At 37.1% G+C, this 22,367-nt stretch overlaps 1 protein-coding gene across 2 annotated transcripts in view; it reads left to right on the forward strand.

The window, feature by feature from the left end:
- Positions 1 to 22,367, forward strand: part of LOC148948777 (proton myo-inositol cotransporter-like) — a 114,355-nt gene that overhangs the window by 60,425 nt on the left and 31,563 nt on the right. For both annotated transcript variants that reach the window (XM_089094674.1, XM_089094676.1), the window contains exons 5-6: positions 6,019 to 6,178; positions 20,927 to 21,022. In XM_089094674.1, coding sequence (XP_088950800.1) covers positions 6,019 to 6,178; positions 20,927 to 21,022 — 256 coding nt within the window. The remainder of the gene's footprint in view (positions 1 to 6,018; positions 6,179 to 20,926; positions 21,023 to 22,367) is intronic.

Raw genomic sequence — 22,367 nt, forward strand, 5'->3', positions numbered from 1 at the left:
AGGCCAAGCCTTGGCATTTGAGAAACAGAAATATTTTTGACACAAAAATATTCATAAAAAAAACACTCAATAACATATCCGAAGTCGCTAGAAATCACCTGTGCGGAAATACCCTTTTCCAGTGAAAAGAAGGGAACAGATGGAAAACCTCGAATTTGAATTTCTACATTTTTTCTGAATGGAAAGGTCGTTTTCTATTAATTCAAGTTGGTGGAGACCAAAAGTGACACCGATATCGAAAAACTATCATTTAGAAACCAATTTCCACCGTAAGTGAGGTTTGAATACAAATCACAATCTTAATTTGTTTCATATTTGCACACAAATGAACACCAAAATGTTCAGAAATAGGGAATGATAAGAAAAGGGATGATAAGAAAGAACATAGAGACTTTAAAGAGAGTCAGAGCTTAATAATAAGGATTAAAGGCTTCTTAGTTATTACTAATTCGTGGTAGTACTTGTAGTCAAACAGTTCGTGGTAACGAACTGTAAGTAAGGAGCGACCCGGCTCAATAGTTACCGAAACTCTAAAAACCGGAATTTTGATACCCATAGATACATCAATAGAATCAAATTTTATGCTGATTTCAAATATATAAGTTTTATTAAGTTTATCATATTTGCACACAAATGAACACCAAAATGTTCAGAATAGGGAATGATAAGAAAAGGGATGATAAGAAAGAACATAGAGACTTTAAAGAGAGTCAGAGCTTAATAATAAGGATTAAAGGCTTCTTAGTTATTACTAATTCGTGGTAGTACTTGTAGTCAAACAGTTCGTGGCAGTATGGAGCGACCCGGCTCAATAGTAACCGAAACTCTAAAAACCGGAATTTTGATACCCATAGATGCATCAATAGAATCAAATTTTCTATTATTATTATTATTTATTTATAACCCGTCGTTACAAAAACACAAGACAGAGTATAATAAAGATAAAGAAAAAAAAAAGAAAAAAAAAAAGGGACAAATAATACATCAACGGATACAAACGAGAAAAACACTAAACTGACAAGAAATAAGAAACAATTCTACACTTGCCTACTGCTTGAGTAAACTATGCCAGGGGTGGTTACCAATTTTACTGTTAAAACGGGAAATCTGATTTTCAATTATGAGAGTGGGATCTGCCAGTTTATACCTATTAATGAGGTATGTGTTACGTGTCCAGGGGGGGAGTCTTAAAAGGTACTTAGCATATTTAAAAAATATTGCTCGAAGTTTCTGTTTAGTGGTGTATGGAAATGTTCGCCAAAAAGGGCTCAGGTATAAAAAATGGGGCAATGCTAGTGCAGTATACAGCCGAGCAAGGATAAACCGGTTGAAGCTGAACTTCGTTGCAACCAATCTGCTGTATGCAAAACCGGTACGCTTTTCGAGATGCTGAATTAATAGCTGTCGTGTGTGTCTCAGCGTTTTACCAATCAGTAGTCCAAGATAAATGATGTGATCTGCTGGCTTAATACTTGTCTGTCCAAGGTCTATGGTAGGCGGGACTTGGTTTTCGGGCCAATTAAACAGTAATACCTCTGATTTTGCAGCGTTAAATTCTAGGCCTATCGCAGCATATTGCTTTTGAAAAATAGCAAAATTGCATTCGATGCCACCAATATTCCGGCTCATATTTAAAATATCGTCAGCATAACAAAAAAGAGAAAGGTCAACACCATCCAGAACACACGTTATTTGGTAATTTTCCTGTGCTGGAAGAACACTGTTATTAAAAGCCGGGGCAGAAGTAGGAGCACCTTGCCGGGCGCCTTTTTGTACTGGGACGGTTGGGTAAATTTCCCTTATATTCTTCTCGGGCGAAACAACTTTTATTTGTGCCTGGAGGTTTTCATACATGTCCTTTAATAGCATTATGACATCTCGTTGGACGCCTCTCTTTCCCATTTCTAGAATAATTTGGTCGTGGATAAGGGAATCAAACGCACGCTGGACATCATGAATACCGATCGCGACCGACTCGCCTGAGCTTTCAGCGTCAATAAGGACAGAAGCCACGACGCTTAGCGCATGGCCACAACCAAGACCAGGTTGAAAGCCAAATTGGGAGGGTGGTGCATAGCATTTCTCATTTATTTCTTTAATTATAAGTAGCTCAAAAATTTTGCAAAAAGTTGTTGATATAGTAATGGGTCGAAAAGACGTACAATCTTCCAGGGGTTTCCCCTTTTTTGGCACAGGGGTAAGGGACCCTATGCAAAAATTACTGGGAACCACACCTTGCACAAAAATCATCTGAAAAAGCAGGGCAAGGTGCTGACTGAGCATTGAAGATGAGTTTTTTAAATGAAGAGTAGAAATTCCATCAGCACCTCGTGACTTTTTCTTTTTAATGCGACGGAGCACGTTCTGAACCTCGGATACCGACACAGTAACGTCAGAACGGTCGGTGCTTGATAGGAAATTATGCAGCTCTGCCTTGTATTTTGCGCTAAGAGTCGGACAGGGGATTTAAATTCTTGTTCGTAATAAGTTCTCCAAGATTCAAGGGAAATTGAAGATGCAGCAAAATTCGGCTTTCTTTCGGAAAGAGTCTTCCATATAAGGTCAGGATTTCGTAGAGCATCTTCAGAAGACTTAGCAATTACATTAGACCGGTGGAGAGCCAATTGTTTTCCAAACTCTCTTTTTGTAAGGAGTCTAACGGCATTTACAACCCCAATTCTCGGCCGTCCACACTCCTTCCAAACAGAAAGCCAAAATTTTGCCTGGTTGCATGCATTAACTAGGCCAGCATTTTGCGACCAACCTGAAACTTGCGTACCGGTCTTAATTTTCTTTATGGGAACAGCAGCTTCCTCAGCTGAGCGAAGAGCGTGTGTAATTTGGGCAGCATATATATCAAGTTCAAGTCGGGCCTCTTTCGGTTCAATTCGTCGTGACTGGATCCGAAGGTTAAATGGGATTTTAATTTTAGCTAAAATTTCATCCGAAACTTGCATGTAAACAGACGTATTAACATTATTCCAATCCCGTATTTGTGTCCATTTTTTTTGTAGTTTTTGCTGCGTTATTTTGGTGTGGATGCTCAGATTGTGTAGCGGGAGGTGTGATTTGCAGTTCTATTGAAAAATGGTCAGAAGTAAAAGTAGTGTCAGACACCCGTACTGAAGTAGGGAGTAGGTCTTTAGAGCAAATAACATGGTCTAAATTAGAAGTACTTCCTGTGTTATGTATGTATGTAAAATTTTGGTTTTTTTCTAAAACGGTGAATGTATCATCTAGGAGACCATGTACCATACTTTCACGATCACCGGTAAAAAGCGCGTTAGTTTCAGTAAATTCAGCACTCATAGGACAGTTAAAATCACCTAATATTACACAAGGCAATCTTTCTAATCGGATTTTGCTAAGACATTCAGCTAATTTACGTAAACTTTGCGCAAATTCGGAATGAGATGCGTCATCACGATAGTCGGTTGGCATGTATACATTCACAACAACAAAATTACACACTTGAACCGCTAGAATGTTTTGCGTTGAAAAAAACAACTTTGATTCAACATCGTTTCTAATATACGTCACGAGACCCCCGGAGGGGCTTCCTTGGTCCTTTTTTCTGACAGCAGGCACAACATACATGTTATTAGCACGGAAAATTTCCAGTTGACCTACAGAAATAGGAAGAGCAAAGTGCTCTTGGATACACACAATTTGATTGCTTTTTAGCATTTCACAAATTATTGGGTGCCTTTCTGCGAAATTCCCATTCATATTCCAAGATAAAAGGTTCATTGAGTAGCACGGGCAAGCCTATTAGCTTTTGAGTCTGCGTTTGCAGGTTTATTTGCCGAGCAACGGACGCTGTAGCAAGAATGTCCACTAGTGTTGCAGCTTATGCAAAAAAGCGGTTGTTTACAGGGATTGAGACGATCAGATTTATGTTCTACGGATCCACATCTGGAACATTTGGGCTGATTGGTGCACTCGGATGCTAAATGACCGACTGTATGACACGAGTAGCATCGTCTTGGAGTGAACACGAATACTTCGGCGGGTAGTTTTTCGTAGTGCACTTTAATGGAGTTGCGAACGAAGATTTCGAGCTCGTGTCGTGACTCAAAATAAACTTTGAACGCACGAGAGGATCCATATTGCATAACTTTTGTAGCTCGGGGGATAAGTTCGTGCACTGACTGCTCATTCAGGTCTTCAGGGACGCGCTTGAGTACACCAATATAGCTCGGTGAGCGTACGGACGCAGTAACACCACATTTATCACTTTTCAGTGTTGAGGCAATTGTATCAGCAGTTTTCTTAGATTTCACCACTAGTTTCCAGTCACTCTTCAGTTTACGAAGCTCACTTATTTCCTCGCTGTTCGGACAGACCTTGTCAATAAATTCCTTTCGCTCACTAGGTGTATTTAAACTGTCAGGTAAGTTTTTGAGGACAACAGCGTAACTGGGCCGGAGGGGGGGGCTCCTCCGCGGGTTCGCTCGGTTTCCAGGTCAGTGGCCGATTTTGTGCCATTTCGTGTAGTCCATCGACCTTACGCTTGATTTCGTTGAGCCGACAGATAGCTGTCAGTGAGGTGGATTCCCCGACAGTAGGAACAGAGCATGGCGTTAGGATCACAAAGGTAGGAATCAGCTTTTTATCGCGAGTTGCAGCTTGGTTAAACCATCTGCACATATCTATTACGTTCTCATCCTCCTTCTTACTATGCTTAATCAGCCGGGTCTCGACTTTTAGCTCCTCATGCAGTACAGCTTTAGCTTCAATAATTTGCTCAAGAGTGAAAAAACTCAGGGCAGTTGCCGTGATCACTTCTATTTTCAGTCCATCATTCATGACACGTGTTAAAAAGCTCAGTACCGGATTGATAATAAGCTTTTCACCTTTATCTCTTTTCTCCGACATTGCAATCGGATGCCAAAGAATAGTCCAAAAATCAGTCCGTGGGCGTGCTAATAAGCGAGGGAAGCGTAGTTTCTTGCTACCTGATTCCCACAGTTTAAGGGAGTAACACTCCCGGCAGGTACAACGGCCCTTGCGACGAGAAACTCCCCTCTTCTGCTCGCTTATTGGTAAAATTTAATTATAAATGATACTATAGATGGCGCGCCAATTTACTCAAGAAAAAGATGGCGCTGGTAAAAAGGCCTAAAGAAAAAGCCCTATTCCAATAGTTCAAGTTTTTACAAACACTACTTAGCAGATAATCTATCATTAGAGGGTAAACAACAATAGGAAGTAAACTTCAAAATAATTTAGACACTTTTTCCAGATAACAACAAGGAAGCAAACTCATCCATAATAGCATTGAAATACTATAGATGGCATTAAAAGCGATTGCTATGCTGATTTCAAATATGTAAGTTTCATTAAGTTTAGTTTTAACCATCAAAAGTTACGCGCCTAAGAAAATTTGCCTTATTTTCAAAAAAAGGGGGAAACACCCCCAAAAAGTCTTAGAACTTTAATGAAAATCACGCCATCGGATTCAGCGTATCAGGAAAACTTGATGTGGAAGTTTGAAGCTCCTATATGCAAAAATGTGAATTTTTTATTTTTTACCAGAAGAAAGATCACGGATGCATGTTTATTTTTTTGTTTGTTGTTTTTTTTCCCAGGGGTGATCGTATCGATCCAGCAGTCCTAGAATATCGTAAGAGGGCTCATTTGAACGGAAATTAAAAGTCCTTTTTAAGTGACAAAAAAAATTGGACGGCAATTCTTTCTCTTAAAACAATAAAAAACTTTAGCGTAAAGAGCGAGGTATTGAGGAGGGGACAGCCCCTTCATATACGGAATAATTTCTGTTCGTTTTAAGTTTTAATGTTGCTCCTTACTTTCAGTTAAAAAAAACTTGTTTTTTTTTTTATTTAATTAAGGCTAAAGAACGAGATGGGATGATTTTGACTGCTTGAACATCTTTCTCTCTTACCCTGATTATAAATCCCAAAGGACATCGGCCCGAGTACCGATGACTCGATTCTAGGGAGAACCGAAATTTTCTTGCCTAGTTGCCTACATACTTTGCAGTTTATACGTTTCTAGGTTTGGCATCATCAACTGTTACAATGTACATCGGTGAAATGGCACCAACAAATTCTAGAGGAAAGCTAGTCTGCCTCAATGGCCTGCTGCTTAGTCTGGGAAGAGTTGTAGGTGCTCTGGTTGCAGTTATATTTCGAAGTGATGAAGTGTCTGGGTGGAGGTTTGTACACAAAAATTTTTTAAATTAATTTCTGTTCGTTTGCAATTGGTTAACTTCCCTGAACGTTTCTACTTTATACCCTATTCCGGCCCTGAGATATCTGGCCTATACCATTTTGATAACCTGGATTCACTAAAACTATTTTGATCAAGTTCAAAAGTTCGTTTTGATCAAGTTTGATCAAGTTTAGTAGATCAAGAACAGTATTAGAAATAGTAACAAAATTAGTAGAAATATTGTAGCCTTGTAATTGTTAGCTTAATACCCTAAGACGTTGTTGGTATGTTGCTGATATACCCTTTTGATAACCCACATGTACATAATGGGTTTTAGATAAGTTTAATTACTACTGCTTCTAACAACTCACCAGAGCACCAAGCCGCCTGAAGCCAACACAGCTACGCACAATCCTCCTTCATCCTGATCTATTCAAAGCCTTTCTCTTAACACCCTCCCAGGAAGTTACCATTTCCCATAAGTCTTTGTTTACGACATCCTCCCACCCCAAGCGTGGACGACCTGCTTTCCGTTTAGCCCTAGATAGATGGCCGAAAAACCCTACTTAACTCCTGATTTAATACGAAACCAGCTGTTAACCTCCTTTTCTATCTTAACCACAGCAGTGTTAATCTCGTACATAACTACTAATCACTTTAATGTATTTTTCTGGTATACCATACAAGGATAAGACCTTCGCTGAAACTCTCCTCTCTACAGAATCGAACCCTCGCTCATAATCTATAAAACTGAGGACTAAATGTATTTGGCAACTCCGGTACTTCTCAATTATTAACTTAAGAGTGAAAATTTGGTCGACACATCCTCTACCCTTCCTAAAATGAAGAGCAAATACTAGGAATGTTATTTTTATCATACTGTTATTTATACTTCTTATAGGGTATTTATGATGATAATACTCATTGAACAACATAAATTTATATTTAAAAGAAAACTTATTCCTCGATCATGTGACATGGCAGTGTCAATGTTGGGAAAAAAGGGAGCCGGACCATTAGTAATCCCTATGTTATATGAATAAAATAAAGCCAGGGAAAACTATTCAAAATTGTATACAAGCATTAATTAAATTATTATCCGAAATTTAAATGTATTTAATAATTGACTTTAACATTATTAGGTATGGTATATTTTGTATTTATATTTAATCTTCTATGCTACTTCTACTACTAACAACTCACGGCAGAACCGAGCGGCCGGAGGCCAACACAGCTACGGAAGCTCCCCCTTCATCCCAATCTATTCAAAGTGTGTATCTGGAATCTTAGATTTTATAGTTTTATAGCAATAAATTTGTATCCGACTCCTTTACAGGCTATGGAGCCTTTGTGGAATATAGTGTTATATTTGTCATGCGTTTTTTTTTGTTAATTAATTTTGAAGTTCATTAACGCCAAACCTGAAATAAAATTCACAACAAAGTACCTCATTTATTTATATCGATTTGAAAGAGCTGTAAAAACTTTATAAATGTTCATAAAGCCTGGAATCAGAGAGAGGGAGGGAGGGTTAAGACAACAGATCATAACCTATGAAACCCAGCTATGTAAATATGACCCTTTCCTGATAGTGACTTCAACGAGGTTTAAAATTTTACTGCATCTAATAAAATATGCCTTCAATGCCGCCACACAGTACGTTACTTTTGAAGAGACGGACATTTCAAACGTGGGAATAGAAATAATAGGACTAATTTTCTTTCGCCATGACTGTACTTTGGAGCGTTCGTGCTCTGACTGGATTCGGTAGAGGGCTTCCTAGCCAAAAAACGAGCTCAGGGTTGCCACCGTCAGTAGGATTTTACTAGATCTAGTAAAAAATAAATCTAGTATATTTAGAGGATCTAGTAAATTTTCCGAAATCTAGATAAAAGTCATGACTTGTAGTAAACAAAACTTTTGTTATTTTCCATGAATTCAGAGGAAAAAATTAGGGTCCGTTCATTACAAAATCTGATTTCGATTACGTTATATATTATTGCTACTATTGCTCTTATTTTTGCGATTTTGTGTCAACCCTAGCGCTTAAAAATTTCTACTTTTCTCTCGGCTTCTTCTTGATACTCGCTTTGAAAAGCAAACTATTTAAAATCAGGACTGGTATGCCGGCTTAATTTGTTTTCAGAAAATTTTTCCAGACTCTCATAACCGATGCTACGTTTGTTAGTTAGCCTTGTTCCCTTTTAAAGACGCTGCTGGAAACGAACTTTTTCCATACTTGCCCAAGCTCTTTCTAACTCTCTGCAGCTTGCCCCATTCAAGTGCTGGAGCAGAGAGACAGTTCTTTATTTTGTTAGTCATCAAAACTAAAAACCGGAATAGGCTAAAGGTCTTGAGTGTTTCGTCCCTGATGAAAACGAAGCAACTTGTTCTCAGGTCGTCAAGTGGAGTACATGATTGGATGATCCCCAGCGATTTGACTCGGGCTATCAAGACATGGAAACAAATAGATCCCTTCCGTCAGAATTTGACACTGGTTGATACTTTCAATTTGGATGAGACCAAGGACGATTAAAGTCTTTTAAGTGCGACTTTTTTTTAATTGTGATTACATATTTTTCTTCTTACTTTTCAATTTGTATGATTTGCCTGACCTGAAGACTATTGACACAATGTTATTTTTTTTAACTAATTATTGAATGTTATACAACTTTTCTATTTCTTGGCAGCCCTAGTCCAATTTGAGGTGCACTTTTTAATTTATATATTTTTACAACTAAACCGGTAGGCTATTACGTTATTTCCGCTTTGAAGTGACATAGATTGTATTGGTTTTTGATTTCCTTGAATACGAACGAGAGAGAATCCAGAAAAAAATCAGTTAAAAAAAAACCTAAATTAGTTGCTTTAAAATTTGCCAGAAATCTTTGTAGGCAGCTTATCCCTTATTTAAAGACCAGCCCAATTAGTGTTTTTGAACTGGTAAATTTCCACTTAAAAATGTAAAACACGAGGGTTTAGATTTGGAACCTAAAAACGGAAGCTGGGGGGACAAATATTTAAAGCTCCCAGTTTCAAATACACTTCAGATGCTTAGCAGTCCAATGCCCGAATTGCTACGTTAATATGATTTTTAGCTGTTTGTATTTATTAACTGTTTTTTCATTTTTTAATATATCTAAATTTTGTGGCCTGAAGACCATTGATAAATTTAACGCCGGGCTTCACCAGCAGGATTTCCAGAATATAAGATTCCAGACTGTTGTTTGACGTCTTGGATACACCGCATCTGGAATATGAAGCTTATCCAGTAGTAAAAGGATTTTTTAACTTATGGGTTTCCGTAATTTTCAATCATACTATGAAAACGAACGAAAAGAGGAAACGAGAAAAAGAAAAAGAAAAAATAAAAAAAGACTGTGGAAATCCAATTGATTATCCTCTTATAGTAAAAATCGATGCTTGATGGTGCGTGGCGGTAGCCGCACGCGCAAAATTTTTTTTGAGCATTTAGTAAAAACAGATGCAATTTAGTAAATTTTTCCTCTCAGATTCAGTAAACTCTTCAAGGCCAGGGTGGCAACCCTGAACGAGCTGCTGGGCAGTTGTCTCCGAGCACCTGGAAAGTCAGGACAGGCATTATTACATGACGTGTTTTCTATGAGTGGTGCAAACCGAAAATGCAGCGTTCGTTAGAGCAGAGGTACACGATTAAATTATGTGTGAAACTCGGTAAATCTGCAACAGAGACTTTTGATATGATCAAGCAGGCTTACGCAGATGTTGCTTTAGCAATAACTGGAGTATTTCGGTGGCACCAGGCCTTTTTGGAGGGCCGGGAAGAGGTCGCTGATGCAGAACGTGCTGGAAGACCTTCGACTTCGACAAAAACCGACAATGTGACTCGTTTGCTCAAAGTTTTGAACCCAGACCGTGGACTAAGTATTCGTTTAATTTCCCAAATGTTAATTTACCAAAATCTGTCGTTCATGACATTGTGACGGTACATTTGAACATGCGCAAGGTGTGCGCGAAGGTGGTCCCAAAAGTGCTCACTGACGACCAGAAATTGCGGAGAGTGGAAGTGTGCCAAGAAAATTTGAACGTGTGTGAAACAGAACACCAATTTTTGAATAACGCAATCACAAGTGACAAATGCTGGATCTTTGAGTATGATCCCGAGACAAAGAGGCAATCTTCCGAGAGGCACACTTCGGCCTCTCCTCGCCCAAAAAAGGCAAGAATGAGCAAATCCAAAGTGAGAACGATAGTCATTGTCTTTTTTGACGTCAAAGGCATCGTCCACCATGAATTTGTTCCTCCTGGACAAACCGCCAACGCACAGTTTTATGTGGAAGTGCTCAAGAGAATCAACCGAAGGGTCAATCGGGTTCGACAAGACATCGCAGCCAACTTGAAGCTGCACCGCGACAACACCCGGCTCACACCGCATTTCTAGTGAACAGCTACCTGACCAAGGCTGGTATCCCAACGCTTCCGCAGCCGCCGTACAGCCCAAATTTGGCCCCCCGGACTTTCTTTTGTTTCCTCGCCTGAAAAGGCCGTTGAAAGGCAAGTATTTTGAGGCGAAAGACGGGATCCAAGCAGCATCCCCCGCGGCTCTCAAGGCTATTCCGGAGAATGCATACCGTGACGCCTTCAATGCTTGGAAATCCTGCTAGCAGCACTGTATTGACGCAAAAGGAGCCTATTTTGAAACTTTTCAAAGAATTGTAAAGATTGACTCAATAAATATTTTTAAATCGATTCAGTCCTAATACTTTCTGGACAAACCTATATATATATATATATATATATATATATATATATATATATATATATATATATATATATATATATATATATATATATATATATATATATATATATATATATATATATATATATATATATATATATATATATATATATATATATATATATATATATATATATATATATATATATGTATATATATATATATATGATATATGATAGTGATAGTTTATATATATTTATATATATATATATATAACTATATCTTATTTCCAAAGGCAAATCCAAAGAATGAGCTCTTTTTGTCGAAGCATTGCTGTGCAGAAGTTGAACCTTTATTTAAAGATCCTAGTTAAAGGGTTACCAGCCTCGTCATACTGTGTGTAGTTCTGGGTATGCTAGTAGTGTAGCTATAATATAAGGTAGCAGAGTGTCCCCCCATATAGCTACAATGCTTACAATGAGGGTGTCGCCCCATGCAGCTATAATGATAGGTACGGGGCAGGTAGCAAATTACTGTATCAATTAAAGAGAGCAGGCAGGTGTAGCTATAACAGTTTCAAGCGGGCAGTCACCCCATGTAGCTATAACAGTTTCAAGCGGGCAGGTAGCCAATGTAGCTATAAAAGTTTCAGGCGGGCAGGTAGCCTTTTTTTTATGATCAAAATCACCGTACCATAAAAATTCGTGCTGTTCACGAAACCATGGTTTTGGTGTTAATTCTCATGTTTTCTGATTGAGTCATGGCCGTTCGCATATCTAATGTTAAACATTTTTCTTCATTATGATATGATAATAGGCGTTGACAGAAATGAAAATGGTAAACCATCTGAGGGAATGGTAACTCCTATTCAGAGATACATATTTTTTTTATTTGGGCGATTCTCAACTCTGTACGGTATAATACACAACCACCATTTGAACAGTGTTGTAAGGTCCCCTACCCCAACCTCAAGGAACCCTCCCCCCAACTTTTCCCCCTCCCCAACTCCTGTCCCTAACCTCCTCCTCCCCAACCCCCTCCTCCAACCACCCTCTCCCCACCTCCGAACCCCCCTCAACCCCTTCCCCGACCCCCCCCCCCCGCTTTTTTTAACATGATATATTTTTTCAACTTTTTTTTACATCTCTTAGAATGACATGTAACATACATACAACAACAAAAAATCAAATTTAAAATTTTCCAAATTGAAAATGAGAATGATATCGAAATGTTAGTCGTGACTTTTACTATTAGAAAAATACTGTTTGTAGTAGCACTTTTTTGTAACTAAATTTTTTTTGGACTTCAAAATTATTCAACTTTATTTATTTTTATTTTTTGATCAAGTAGAACAGAATATTTTTTGTGCGATAGTTTTGACATGGTAAACCATGACAAAACACTACTGAAATATTCCAGCTCTTATATTTCAACAAAAAAAAGTCCAAAATGAACTTTGAAACATATTAGGAATGTAACAGTGACATGATAAACAACTACGAAACACTACAGAAATATTCCAACTCTTACATTTCAACAAAAAAACATCCAAAATGAACTTTGAAACATCTAGAGAATGTAACAGTGAAAAGGTAAACCACGAAAAAACACTACTGAAATATTCCAACTCTTACATTTCAACAAAAAAAAATCCAAAATGAATTTCGAAACATCTTCAGAATGAAACAGTGACAAAGGTAAACACACGACAAAAACACATACTGACAATATTCACAAACTCTTACATCTCACACACAAAACACAAGTCCAAAATGAATTTCGAAACATCTTCAGAATTCACACACAAAAACAATAAAACATCAACACACACACGATCACAAACAAAAAAACCCACACACACGCACACCCACAAACACAAACACACACACACACACACACACACAAACACACACACACAAACACACACACAAACACACACACACAAACACACACACACACACACACACACACACACACACACACACAAACTAACACACAAACACATACCACACCAACAACAAACACACTCACGAAATAACGCACACACAAGCAAACACACACAAACACACACACACAAACACACACGAGAACCAAAACCCACACACACACACACACACACACAAACACAAACACACACACACAAACACACACACACACACACACACACACACACACACACACACAAACACACACACACACAAACACACACAAACACACACACACACAAACACACACACAAACACACAAACACACACAAACAACAAAACAAACACAAACACACACACACAAACACACACACACACACACACGAAAGAAAAAAAACAACAACACAAAAGAAAGACAAAACACACAACACACAAACACACAAACACACACACACACAAAAATAAACACACAAAAACACAGAAAAACAAAAACAAACACAACAACATACACACAAACACCAAAAAAAACACCAAAACACACAAAATAAAACGCAAACAAAAACACACAAAAAAACACAACAAAAACACAAAACAACCAAAACAAAAAAGCACAAAAACAAACACACACACACACAAACACACACACACAACACACACACACACACAAACACACACACACAAACACACACACACAACACACACACACACACAACACACACACACAAACACACACACACAAACAACAAAAACAAAAAACACACCAAGACACAACACACAAACACACACACACACACACACACACACACACAAACACAAACACACACACACACACACACACACACAAACACACACACACACACACACACAACCACACTCAAACATTCACTAAAACACAAAAACAAAAACACACACCAAAAATACCGCACAACCACCACCTAACAAACACACACACACAAAACACAACAAAAAAACAATCAAAAACACACACACACACACACCCACCCCCACTAACCCACACTCCCACACCCCCACCCACTCACACACCCACAAACACAAACAAAAACACACCCAACCAAACACACACAAACACCCAAAAACTCACTCAAACAACAAAACCATCTCAAAACAACTCAATCACAAACACACACACCCTCACACACACACAAACCCAAGCACTCCCAAACAATCACGCAAAAACACACACAACAACACACTAAAACAAACAAAAAAACACACACAAACAAACACAAACACACACACACACACACACAAACCAAAACACAAACCCACACACAAACACACACACACAACCAAACACAAAAACTCACACACAAACACAAACACACACACAAAATAACACTCACAACCAAACAAACAAGCCCAAAAACAAAAAAACTCAAAAACACAAAAACACACACGCCAAAACACCCAAACAAACCAAACCCAACACACACACCCCCAAGCCCACAAACTCTCCCAAAACCAAACCCACAAACACAAACCAACACCAACACACACAACCACAAACACCCACACAACCACAAACACACCCACCCACACACACACTCACACCCACACCCACTCACACACACACACACACACCCACACCCACTCACCCACACGCTCAAAAAACCACCAAAACTAACAAACACTAACACACCAACACACACACACACACACACACACACACACACACACACACACACACACAAACACACACACACACACAATCAATCAAACACAACCACCCACACACACACACTACCACCCACACACCCAAAAACACACACGGCAACAGACAAACCCACACAAACAAAAACACAAAAAACAAACACAAAACCACCCACAAACAAACACACACAAACACAAACAAACAAAAACAAAAACAAAAACACACACAAAAAAACACATACACAAACACAAAACACACAAACAACACACACACACACACAAACACACACACACAAACACACACACACAAACACACACACACAAACACACACACACACACAAACACACACAACCACCAACAAAGACACACACACACAAACAAACACACACAAACACACACACACACAAACACAAGAAAACAGACACACACACAAACACACACCTCCAAACACACACACACACAAACACACAAACACACAAAAACACACAAACAACCATATACACACACACACACAAATACACAAAAACACAAACACACACACATAAACACACATACACACAGACAAAAACAAAAAAACACACACACAAACTCAAACAACAAAAAAACCGCACACACAAACCCCCACCCACTCAAACACACACTCCCACAAACACTCACCCAAACGCCCCCACACAGACACACACACGCACACACACAAACACACACGTGTGTCTTTGTGTGTGTGTGTTTGTGTGTGTGTTTGTGTTTTTTTTGTGTGTGTGTGTTTGTTTGTGTTGTTGTTTTGTTTTGTGTTGTTTTTTGTTTGTTTGATTGATGGTGTGTTAGAGAGTGTGTTAGATGGTTTTTTTGTGTGTGATTTTTTGATTTTTTGTGTGTTTGTGTGTGTGTGTTTGTGTGTTTGTGTGTGTGTGTGTATGTGTTTGTGTGTGTGTCTGTGTGTGTGTGTGTTTGTGTGTGACATTCTTAAGAAGTTTAAAAATTCATTTTGGACTTTTTTTTTGTTGAAATGTAAGAGTTGGAATATTTCTGTAGTGTTTCGTCGTGGTTTACTTTGTCACTGTTACATTCTGAAGATGTTTCAAAGTTCATTTTGGAAGAATGTAAGAGTTGGAATATTTCAGTAGTGTTTTGTCATGGTTTACCATGTCAAAACTATCGCACAATAAATATTCTGTTATACTTGATCAAAAAAATAAAAAATAAAAAAATAAAATAAAGTTGAATAATTTCGAAGTCCAAAAAAAAATTTAGTTAAAAAAAAGTGCTACTGCAAACAGTATTTTTCTAATAGTAAAAGTCACGACTAACATTTCTATATCATTCTCATTTTGAATTTGGAAAATATTAAATGTGATTTTTTTTTGTTGTATGTTACCTGTCAATCTAAGAGATGTAAAAAAAAGTTGAAAAAATATATTCTGTTAAAAAAAAAGTGGGGGGAGGGGGGTCAAAAGGAGGGGGTCGGAGGGGGGTAGCAGGGGGTTGGGGGGGTTTAAGGACAAGAGTTGGGGGAGGGGAAAAGGTTGGGGGGAGGGGGTCCTTGGGTTGGGGTAGGGGACCTTACAGCACTGTTCAAATGGTAATTGTGCATTATACCGTACACAGTTGAGAATCGCCCAAATAAAAAAAAATATGTATCTCTGAATAGGAGTTAGCATTCCCTCAGATGGTTTACCATTTTCATTTCTGTCAACGCCTATAATCATATCATAATGAAGAATCATGTTTAACATTAGATATGCGAACGGGCATGACTCTATCAGAAAACATGAGATTTAACACCAAAACCATGGTTTCGTGAACAGCACGAATTTTTATGGTACGGTGATTCTGATCATAAAAAAAAGGCTACCTGCCCTCCTGAAACTTTTATAGCTACATTGGCTACCTGCCCGCTTGCAACTGTTATAGCTACATGGGGTGACTGCCCGCTTGAAACTGTTATAGCTATACCTGCCTGCTCTCTTTAATTGATACAGTAATTTGCTACCTGCCCCGTACCTATCATTATAGCTACATGGGGGGACACCCTCGTTGTAAGCATTGTAGCTATATGGGGGGGACACTCTGCTACCTTATATTATAGCTACACTACTTATGCTACTAACAACTAACAGAAATCAAGTTGAAAAAAAAGTTCTTTCAAATGAAATTAAAGGCGATATTAGAATTTTAAACAAAGAGAAATTATCCTCTCAATACCTAGTCTTCGCACTAAAGTTTGATTTTTTGTCCTAATTCTTTGAGAACGACTGCTCAGACACAATGAAAGATGATTTGGAATGAGGAATATATATAAAGCACTATCTATTATTTCTTAAGAATGTAAGAGCTAATTGATTTGCATTTGCTTTAAACATTACTAGTTCCAGTTCAAATTTTTCTAAAGGCAATCGGTTGCAAATTTATTGTACTCGCACATTCTTTCAGTATAGCACTATAAAATTTCCATATGAACTGGGGGAGGCTGAGGTAGGGACAGCCCTCTTAACATGTGAAACAATTTCTGTTCGTTTTGAGTTTTAATGACGGTCTATGCTGTGATAAAAAAAGAAAATTGGTAATTTAAAATTATTCGTTGTCTTTGAATTTTTGTGGAGTTGATGTCCCCTGAATGTTTAGTTTGTTTTATGGTGGCTTTCTTTGCGCTATGACTCCCAGGCCTCAGGTATGATTATCAATATTTATTGGTGAAACTTATATAGTTCACTAAGGAGTAGCATTCATAAAGACAGGTTAAATTTTATTGTTTTCGCACCATTTTATTACAGTCTAATAATTACAGTCTGTTTCGACGACAGGAATTCGCTTATAGTAATATTTTTTTTTTATTTTTTTTTTTTGAGTCTATTTAATATAATTAATTAATTTAGTTTATTTATTCTAATTTTTTCTATAGTTTCTATTTTATTTATATTTCCTTTTCTTCTCCTTCATATGTGAGTAAGTGATCATTTTAAATTTTCTTTTGTTTTTTATCCTTGAGTATGTAATTCATATGTCTTCCCTCTTTGTACAGGCCAATGAGCCTTTGAGGGATTTATAATATCTAATATTGTATGTGTATTTAATAAAGAATAAAACTTATCTTATCTATCTATCTTATCTTTCTTACTCTTCTGGCATTTTCTTTCAAATCTCTTGAACTTTCATGCCTGATATTAACCTCTGCTTGGTAACAAGGAAGCTGGATTTTGATCTCGGCTACAGCAATCCACCACAGGGCCTGGGATTTGGTTATGGTGATGAGAATATGCGAAACCGTCTCCATAATAATCCAAATGAGAAGAAGAAAGATGAGAGATGCAGGAGACATATATACATATATATATATATATATATATATATATATATATATATATATATATATATATATATATATATATATATATATATATATATATATATATATATATATATATATATATATATATATATATATATATATATATATATATGTATATATATATGGATACATATGCATATGAAATTATATGGAATTATATTTTGATTCGGGTATCCATGCACAACTGCTTGTCTCTGCGTTTAAGAGAGGTCTTGACAGATCTATAATTGCTACTTATAGGAACATGTATTTTTAGTTGACGGTTAGAGTAAGGGTACTAAAAACCAGAGCCCGACAGTATGCGATTTCCTCATACGAAAATACGAAAAGGCATTCGCCAAGGGGCTTTATCATCACCGCCTCTTTATAATATTAAATAAAAAAAAACAAATTTTTTAAGCTGAAAGTAATTAGCGACATTAAAACTTAAAACGAACAGAAATTATTCCGCATATGAAAGGGGCTGTCCCCTCCTCAACGCTTTGCCCTTTACGCTAAAGTTTTTTATTGTTTAAAAAATAAAGTTGTGAGACAGAGTCAAACTTTAGCGTAAATAGCGAGGCGTTGAGGAGGGGACAGCCCCTTTCATATACGGAATAATTTCTGTTCGTTTTAAGTTTTAATGTCGCTCCTTACTTTCAGTTTAAAAAACTTTTTTTTTTTAATTTAATTTCTGAAAGTTTCTGACTTAATGCAGGTTTTGATTTTGGCTTACCGTGCATGAATAATTAAAAAAAAAATTTAACATTAATTTTACTTTTATTTGGTTAAATGGCTTTCTCGAAACCTGTTTAATTTTATTTACGAACGTTTTTATTAGTAATAAATATACGTAACTTACGAATTAACTTACGTAACGAACCTCTATATTCTTATATTTTTAATACGTATATTAGAGGGTTCGCCCCCTAGTCAATACCTTGCTCTTTATGCTAATGTTCGAATTTTGTTCCAATTCTTTAAAAATGACCCCTTAATCACAAATGCCGTTAATTAGAATAAATAGCTCTTATGAAAGTACTAAATAATCTTTCGCTTAAAGAGCGAGGTATTGACTAGGGGATGAACCTAAACGTATACGTAATATTTTCTGTCGTTTTCTGTTTTTATGTTGCTCCTTACTTTCAGTTAAAAAACTTGTTTTTTTTATGTATAATTTCTGATCTTTTTAAATAATGGTGGGAAATCCGGCGCCCCCTTCATAGCAATGTCCCTTCTCCCATGAAACCTTCCTTCATGGTAAGATCCTCCCACATAATCCTCGACCACTCCCCCCCACACCCAGAAAAAAAATCCCCTCTGAAAACGGCTGGATACTTGCCAATTGCCAAGAATAACCGCTAACAGTGGTTAAAGCTCATAGCTTGCAGACCTCCCCCCGGAGACGATTGGGGACAAAATTATCGCCAGAGGTGTTTATATTGTATTTTTGAGAGTATTGAATAAAATGGCTATGTAAAAATTTTGATCGGGTGAATTCTTGAAAAAAATGAGCTTGAGAGGGGGCCTAGCTGTCCTCCATTTTTTTTGTCACTTAAAAAGCGCGCTAGAACTTTTAATTTCTGTTCGAATAAGCCCTACCACAATATTCTAGGACCACTGGGTCGATACGATCACCCCTGGGGAAAAAAACAACAAAAAACAAACAAACAAATAAACACGCATCCGTGATCTTTCTTCTGGTAAAAAATGCAAAATTCCACATTTTTGTAGATAGGTGCTTGAAACCTCCGCAGTAGGGTTCTATGAAACGCTTAATATGATGGTGTGATTTTCATTATGGTTCTATAACTTTTAGGGGGTCTTTTCCTCTTTTTTCGAAAATCAGCCAAATTTTCTCAGGCGCGTAACTTTTGATTGGTATGGCTAAACTTGGTGAAACTTATATATTTGAAATCAGCATTAAAATCTGATTCTTTTGATGTATCTATTGGTATCAAAATTCCGTTTTCTACAGTTTCGGTTACCATTGAGCCGGGTCGCTCCTTACTTACAGTTCGTTACCACGAACTGTTTGAAACAGTATCATCGAGGCTCAGAAGAGGGTGAAAACGTGCTTTATTTTTCGTGGAATTGATTTGTCTCTTGTTAATTATGCCAACGACATTTTAAATCTGAGTAGATCCGTCAGTGTCATAGAGAGTAATTTCAGAGTTTTGTCTAATGAATATGCTAACATAGGCCTAGAATTCAACTCCAGAAAAAGCGAGGTGGTTGTTTTTAATTGTCGTAAGAATGAGTTGGCGCCTGTCATATTTGCACTAGGTAGTAATACTGTCACTGCAGCAGCATCAATGACTTACCTTGGTTTGCCAATTGGGTCTAATCTTAAAGCTACCCGATCCTGTCTAATAAATGATCTCAAACAGAAAGTCCGAAAAGCGTATGGGATGATTTTGTCACGCAAACGTCTATATAACCGCTGCATTCTAGCACGGATCTTCAATTCCTTTGCCACCCCTCATATCTTAGCTTTGTCACCTTTCTGGTCTTTGTTTACTTTTGATGATAAAAAACAATCCGTACAGTCTTCTATAAGTTTGCAAAATATCTGCTTAGCCTTCTCCCCTGGCGAAGAAACCGCCAGATTTCAGCACGTTACGGACTCGATGACCCCTTCGTCGTGATCGCGACCAGGAGGGAAAAGTCCCTGGAATCTTTAGACCCAATGCATAGTATGTTTGAAGCTATAGTCAGTAATGTGTAATGGTTTTCTTTTTATGTAAAGAGTCTCTCCATTGTTTGTTTTGTTGTTTTTTTTTAGTTATTGAAGAATTAATTTAAGTTGTTCGTTTTGTTCGATGTGTTTTATTGTTTTCTTTTCATTTTTTTTCTACTCCATTTTTACTTTTTTGTATTGCTAAAGATGGGTAATAAAAATCATTCATTCATTCATTTATATAAACATTTACATATATGTTTATTTATTTTTTTGTTTCATTATAGGTTAGAATGAAGGATAGGTCAAGGTATTTAGATTAGAACATAATGTTTGCAATGTTCCTTCATCTTCTTCCTTAATCATGTAGGTTGTTCTTTTATTAATACATTTTTCAACTTACGATAAAGACTTTCTTTTTCAATTTTAGGTACATGCTTGGCCTTGCAACGATTCCGGGATTGGTTCAATTTGTAGGATTTCTTTTTCTTCCAGAAAGTCCTCGGTGGCTAATTTCGAAAGGAAGGCAAGATTTTTTTTTTTTTTTTTTTTTTTTTTTTTTTTTTATGGAACAAAATTCTGGAGAAAATAGATCTCTCAAAATTTTGATTGGACGTTTGTTTTGGGCAATGATGGGCGTAAGAGGGTCTGGTTGCCCTGTAGTCACTTTTGACTCTTAAAAACGAGCATTATAACTCACAATTTCCAATCAAATAATCCCCATCTGAAGTTTATACGACCACCCATTCCATAAAAACCTTAGCCTATATGCCCCCAGGGCATAACTTGCAACCCTTGCCCAGGACTCTGAGGGGTTGTGTCAGCTCTGGATGCATTGTTATATATTCTTTGGACTTATTTGAACAAAATGGGTACCTCATAAATTTTGATAAATTGTGTTCGAGTAAAATAAGGTGTAGAGGGGGGGCCAGTTACCCTCCATCGCTTATGGCTCTTAAAAGAGAACTTGAACTTTCAATTTCCAATTAATGAACCTCGTTTAAAGTTACGGCTGGGGTTGGTTGCCCTCCAATCACTTTCGATTTTAAAAAGGGCACTAGAACTTTCAATTTCCAATCGAATGAACCTCTTTCAAAGTTTTTACCACAACTTCTTTTATACGAAGTACCCTAGTCAAAAAAATAATAATAATACATTGTGCCCACATCGCTCTTTATTTAGGTAGCGCTATTGCGGTGCCTATAATTTGGCTAGTAATACCATTACGAAAGTTCAGTATCAGTTACAGCTTCGACATTTAGTGTTGATCATACCGAAAATTTGGACTAAAATTTTTTCCCCTTTTGCCGAAAGCTTTCTTTTCTCAACCCGTCGAATATGTTAATGTAATCATATTAGATTATGGACAAAAAGTTGCAGTAATCACAACATTTTGGAGGCCACTTGCCTGAACATCTCCATCGAATGTGCCTGACTAACGATTAAAGCCGTTTATTTTTGTTATTGATAAACCTGGCACGGAAGAAAACAATCAATTATTACTAAAATGCTGTTTTTTTTTATATGTAACAAAAACTATTGTACGGTACATCTTTGAACATATTTTTTTTATCGTCAGCATTATTAAAAATTGAAAAAAAAAATGCTTGCCTTGCCTACATTTTTGTGACAGCGCCAGTGTCACCTGTATGTTTTATAGATAAAAGTGCACAGTTATTTACAAAAATTTAGGGGGGAGGTACACAAAATATTTTTTAATCTCTAAGGGGGAAGATTTGTCGTTTCTCTGTCTTTCAATGATTACACTAAAAACAGCATTTTTCAACGAAAATACTCCAAAAGAAATGGTATTTTACAAAATCTTCCACCGGTGTTCCAGTAATTAAACTAGCTCAAGTAGAGTAAAAAAA

The sequence above is a fragment of the Artemia sp. Qi Xiang Cuo genome, chromosome 9, assembly GCF_049724085.1.
Source record: "Artemia sp. Qi Xiang Cuo chromosome 9, ASM4972408v1, whole genome shotgun sequence".
NCBI lineage: Eukaryota > Metazoa > Arthropoda > Branchiopoda > Anostraca > Artemiidae > Artemia > Artemia sp. Qi Xiang Cuo.